The sequence below is a fragment of the Monopterus albus genome, unplaced genomic scaffold (assembly GCF_001952655.1).
Source record: "Monopterus albus unplaced genomic scaffold, M_albus_1.0 scaffold101.1, whole genome shotgun sequence".
Classification (NCBI taxonomy): Eukaryota; Metazoa; Chordata; class Actinopteri; order Synbranchiformes; family Synbranchidae; genus Monopterus; species Monopterus albus.
This window is the reverse complement of record NW_018127981.1, coordinates 994,970-1,000,338: the sequence shown is the minus strand read 5'-3', so window position 1 is coordinate 1,000,338 and position 5,369 is coordinate 994,970. Positions and strand designations below refer to the sequence as shown.

At 41.8% G+C, this 5,369-nt stretch overlaps 1 protein-coding gene across 9 annotated transcripts in view; it reads left to right on the top strand.

Moving 5' to 3' along the window:
- The window catches only part of satb1b (SATB homeobox 1b), an 87,733-nt gene that overhangs the window by 81,245 nt on the left and 1,119 nt on the right, over positions 1 to 5,369 (top strand). For all 9 annotated transcript variants that reach the window (XM_020609722.1, XM_020609723.1, XM_020609720.1 and 6 more), the window contains 2 exons: positions 3,104 to 3,310; positions 5,234 to 5,369. The exon at positions 5,234 to 5,369 is cut by the window's right edge and continues 1,119 nt beyond it. In XM_020609722.1, the coding sequence (XP_020465378.1) occupies positions 3,104 to 3,310; positions 5,234 to 5,369 (343 nt within the window). The remainder of the gene's footprint in view (positions 1 to 3,103; positions 3,311 to 5,233) is intronic.

Here is a 5,369-nt window from a genome sequence, read left to right as displayed (position 1 = left end):
ACATTAAACAGTAAAGGGAAAACAGATTTTCAGCAGTACATTGTGGTAATATACGAGTGTGGAAATGCTGAACAAAAAATCTTGTTGATTTGGTCATGCTTAGGAAAGAATATTTATGTACCCTGTGTAACTCATTTATAAATTAATACATTCCACACTACTTTGCATTTTAGAGGAAATAAGTTTTATACATTTACTATATGCCATTTTTTCTTTGAAGGTTTACTGACAAGGGAGCCAGATCACTAACCTCTCTCACCCTTTCCCTCACCGTCTGTCTCTCTCTGCTCCCACTGCCTCTGCCTGGCCTGTGGAAGCAATGCAATTAGACAAATACAAACAAAGCTCTTGAAACTGCTATGGAAAATGCTGACTGTCCACTGTCCACAGCACTGGCTGGGACCAGAGTGAACCACTATTTGACGTACATCACATTATAAAAAAAAAAAAAAAAAAAAAAAAAAAAGGATAAACGAATGTTTTGTGGCATGATTCTACCTTCTAGAAAACATCAGCACAGAAACTGAAGGGATTATCACACACAGGCAGAAAAGTAAAAAAGCCACACAACTGAACATTCATACTTGTGAACTAATAAAGTCTCTGTACTTTATTTCATCAAATGGACTTCCTGGCATTGAAATGGAGTTCACATTGTGCCTTTGTTTGATTGGCTCTGCTACTCTGGGTTTAATCCTGCTGGTTTGGGGAGTGTTTGAGTTGGATTACTCCGTCGCTGGGCCGGGTACTGTTTCTTTGGCTCTGACAAGATGGTGTGTTGTGCTTTATGTGCGTCTGTTTGTGTTTTGTGGGGTGTGTGTGTGTGTGTTCTCCCTCACTACCGAATCAGCTGAAACCACAGACAGCCCAACCGGAGCGCTGTCCAAATCCCTCTGCATGCAAATTAAAAACGCAACAATAAACGTGGCAAAGGAACAAGGTGGGCACGCAGGCTTTGTGGGCCCCACTACCCACTCTCCTCCCTGTCTCTCTCTCTCTCTCTGTCTCTCTCTCTCTCTCTCTCTCTGTCTCTGTCTTTCTCTCCTTCTCGGGCTTCCTCCAAAAACCCCTCCTGGGTTTGATGTGGCTTATGGGAGGAGTTGGAACAGGGGACAACCAAACTGCTGAGTTATCTCTTGCATGCAGTGTGGCAGTGTGGCTCTGCCCTCTGTCTGCGTGCATGTGTGTGTGTGTCTGTGTGCTAACCAACAACGCGGTGTAATCCTGTGGAAATGAAAGGTGCTGCCGCGCACTGGCCAGGAGATTACAGCGCCGCTCTGTCACGCTGCCAGGACAGACATACCCGGTTGAGCGAGGAGCCCTTGTGTAACTCACAAACACACACACTTTACTGCTTCTGCTTGACGCTTGTTTCATGCCCTGGCTGTCCCGCCTTCATCCACTCTTGTCCCTTTACAGCTCCCTTGTAGCTTTACTGTAGCTTCCTCCCCACTGCTCCTCTTCATTCTCCCACATAGTCAGTGTGCTGAGATCTGGGGCATCACGTCTGAGCCAGGGCGACCGTGTCACTCATCACCTGTACAGGCTTTGTCTTTACAGCTGTGAATCTTCAGTTTGTCGCTCAGCTCAATGAACAAACACAAACACATTTCAGTGACCGTAACTGTGAGAAGTTTCTATTCAGTGTTTCTACCTAATTCTAATCCTCTTTTTTAAATGGTACTCTAATTCTGATCTCAATCAGAAGTTGTGACACTAATTAAAGACAAAAAGCACTCACATACACGGACAACTGGGCCATTAGTTTGAGTCTAGGACTGCAATTATTTTCATTATCGATTAATCGTTTTGTCTATAAAATGCCATTTTGTGTATAAAAGAAAGTGACTGTAATTTTCCAGAGCCCAAAGCGACGTCTTCAAATTGCTTGTTTCATTTGACCAACAATGTAAAAATCAAAACTATTCATTAACTATCACAAAAGATAAAGAACAGCAGAAAATCCTCACATTTGTGCTTCTGGAGTGAGACAGTGTTTGGGATTGTTGTTTGAAAAATGACTGAAACAACTGATTGATTATCAAAATTATGTTTTGGTTGACTTATGCTTGATTGACTGATGGTTTCATAATCAATAATTAATAATTAACATCTCATATTGAGGTGTACTTATGTAGCATGTGAAATTATTGAGATGCACATTATAATGTAATACATATAAACAGAAAACTAAAGCATAAAGTCATTTGGAAAATTTCAGTTAAAGTTTGCTTTGGATTGTTAATTTAAATAACAAAATGTTATAAACCATGAACAGTATCACTTCACTTTAGTTGTGGTGCAGCTTTTACACCAAGTCTACAATTGAATTATGGGTTTATTGTGCCTGTTGTCCTGCACTTTCAGAAATGTGTCAGTCTAGAAGCTTTCAGTCATCAAGGTCACACTCTTTGTGAACCTTTTGTCTTTATTCAGTAAAGCATTTCTGGCTGTAACTGTTCCCCACTTACTCAGTTCTGTCTTTCATGGCCCTCTGCTGGAGTGTTGCAAACACGGGAGTCACTTGCTTCCTCCCAAGAGTGCTGCTCACTATGCAAGTGTGCATTTCTCATCACGTTAAATCGTTCCTTCCTGCTGTGTTGCTTGACCTTGACTAATTCACATCTTCATCTTCAGCTACAACAGACAAACACCACTAACTGCAGGTGCAGCTTTTCATGAAACAATAGTGTGTTTTGTGTGTGCGGCTTCAGGTTTGTTTTGATTTATTGTAGCACTGGAAAGTGTTTTGTAAAACAATAATTTTCATTCATTTTAATTTCTGAAATCACTTCAAAGGGTGTCATAATGGATCTTCATCACTGGACTTGGATGCTTCCCTTCGAAGCAACTTCTTTTATTTTAGATTTATTTTACCACCAAAATAAGCAGGTTCTCTTCACAGGTGAGGCACTGTGAGACTGTATAAACCAGAGTCTACATTCTCTGGTCTGAAATTAAGTTTAGCATTCAAAATGAAACAATTCAGGATACACCCTGTGGACCTGTGCCCACGTTCATGTCTAAAGACCGTGCTTTACTGACTTGCTCTTTCTTTCTTTCTGCTTTTTCTCTCGGTCTCTCCCTGTGATCCTTCCACCAGGGCTGGCTTTGTGAGCTGCTGCGTTGGAAGGAGGATCCATCTCCAGAGAACAGGACACTCTGGGAGAACCTGTCCATGATCCGCCGCTTCCTGAGCCTCTCCCAGGCCGAGCGCGACACCATCTACGAGCAGGAGAGCAGCGCCGGGCAGCAGCACCACAACGAGAGGCCGTCACACCTGATGCATGTTTCCGCTGACCAGCTACAGGTGGGCACAACAGCACGTCACCTGACATGCCTTTGGACAAGGCACTGAGCCTCAGGTTTTGATCCTTACATTTTGGAAGGGTTTTATGATGCAAACACACTTAAAACCTAAGTGTGTTTGCATCATAAAAACATAAAAATGTAGCTGGTGTGTGTGGCAATTACATTAGAATACACTTGTTTCCAGAAAAAAATACTGTTCATGTTAATAGTAAAATATAAAATCATGACTAAACGTAGAAATTTGCATACAAATACAATTGTTAGGAATAAATGTGTAAATATAAACATTTCAACACCTCAAATATTTTCTTTGTTTTACGTGATGCTGAAGTACCAGACAAAGCAGGCCAGGTCAAAATGGGTCATCAGCTTGGGATTCATTCTTAACTCTTCTCTGACACTTTATAGACTGAATGATTAATTGGTTAGTCAAGAAAATAATCAGCAGATTAATGAAAATCATCATTAATTGCAGCCCTATTTCATGCACACAGACCACAAGTGAGATACAGAATCAGTCTGCTGACTGTATTTGTGCATATTTCTCCTTTATCTATAGTGCTGTGTCAATAACAAATAAGTAAAAGACAGAATTTCCCCCTTTCATTTAATCTTAACTCATTTTCCAGGAATTTGTAATAACACTTAAAAGTTTGCATGAACTGTTGTTAATTAGAAAACTGCAACACTTAAAAGTTCCTGCTTTTCACCATAAGCCATTTTCAAAGGTATCATTAGCCAGAACTTATTTAACAGAGCTGCTTTATAAGAGACATCTGGCAGATGAATAGAAAATAACACGCAGGCTTGGTTAACGGTCGACATATCTTAATGAAGTACAATAATACTTCTATTAAAAGTCTGAGCCACAGCCGAGTGACTGATTAGTTATTTGGTTACTTGGCGACATGGCCAGTGTTTCACAAAGGCTGCCACTTACTGGATACAAAGATGGTAATAGGATTTCTTTTACAATGTCAGCAGCTGATATGACATGAGTGAATCTGGAATTTTGTGCACACTTTACATGTGAACAGAAATGCAGATTGATAAAATGGGATTATTTCTGATTTGATGATGCAGTACAGTGACACTGCCCATAGCAGAGTAGTGTTTAAGTATTTGGTGCTGGTCCTTCACTAACATAATACATTAGCCAAATTAGCTCACATTTGTTCAACAAGAACTATCATAGCTCAGTATATTGGTACTGTAAAATCACATCTTTGGGTGCATTTATGCAGCTGGCAAGCTGAGCCCCTGCAAAGTGCTGTTTTGCAAACTTCATTATGAAACACCTATTCTACAGCGTCTGACTCAGAAATGAAAATAAAAGAGCACCCATTTTGCAGGGTCAATAGGGACCACGAGTTGCCCACTCACTCCCTCTCCAACCACACAATGAGACATTTTACGAGTAATGTGTCATGTGTTTACACTAACGGGATTCTGACGGCAGAGTGAAAGCCATCGATAGCATTCTCACGCAGTGGCAAATCAGCCAGACCATCGCAACGTGCATTGTGCACAGGGAGCTTGTTTATCACTGCCAGGCAATAGAGCCTGATAAGCAGCAGAGGCTATAATAGAGAGGCCAGTTTCCCAGTGAATTCCCACTGTGTGTAGTTGGGATTGTGTTCTTTGAGTTTGTGTGTGTATCTCTGCTGTTGCCTCTACCCCCACAATGAGAGACACAATCTCCCACTAGCAAAGAAGGAAAAAAAACATATCTGCAGAACTGATTACATTCAATGAGATATTACATGGAAAATTCCTTCAACCCACTGCCTGTTCTATACACAGTAGGCCCCTTTTTCCTCACAACTCAATTGATTTTAATGAAAGGCCTTATTAAGGCGGCGATGAGTGTTCACTGATAACATCCCAGTCTCCTTTCTCTTCACGTTTTTTCCCACTGCAGGCTCAGCCGCCCCAGTCGCAGCAGCACCAGGCCTCCCTGTCGCTCCAGCACCCCTCACAGCCCCTTTTGTCCCAGCAGCCCTTGCAGCAACAGCAGCCCACTACGGGTCCCCGGTTACCGCCTCGCCAGCCCTCCA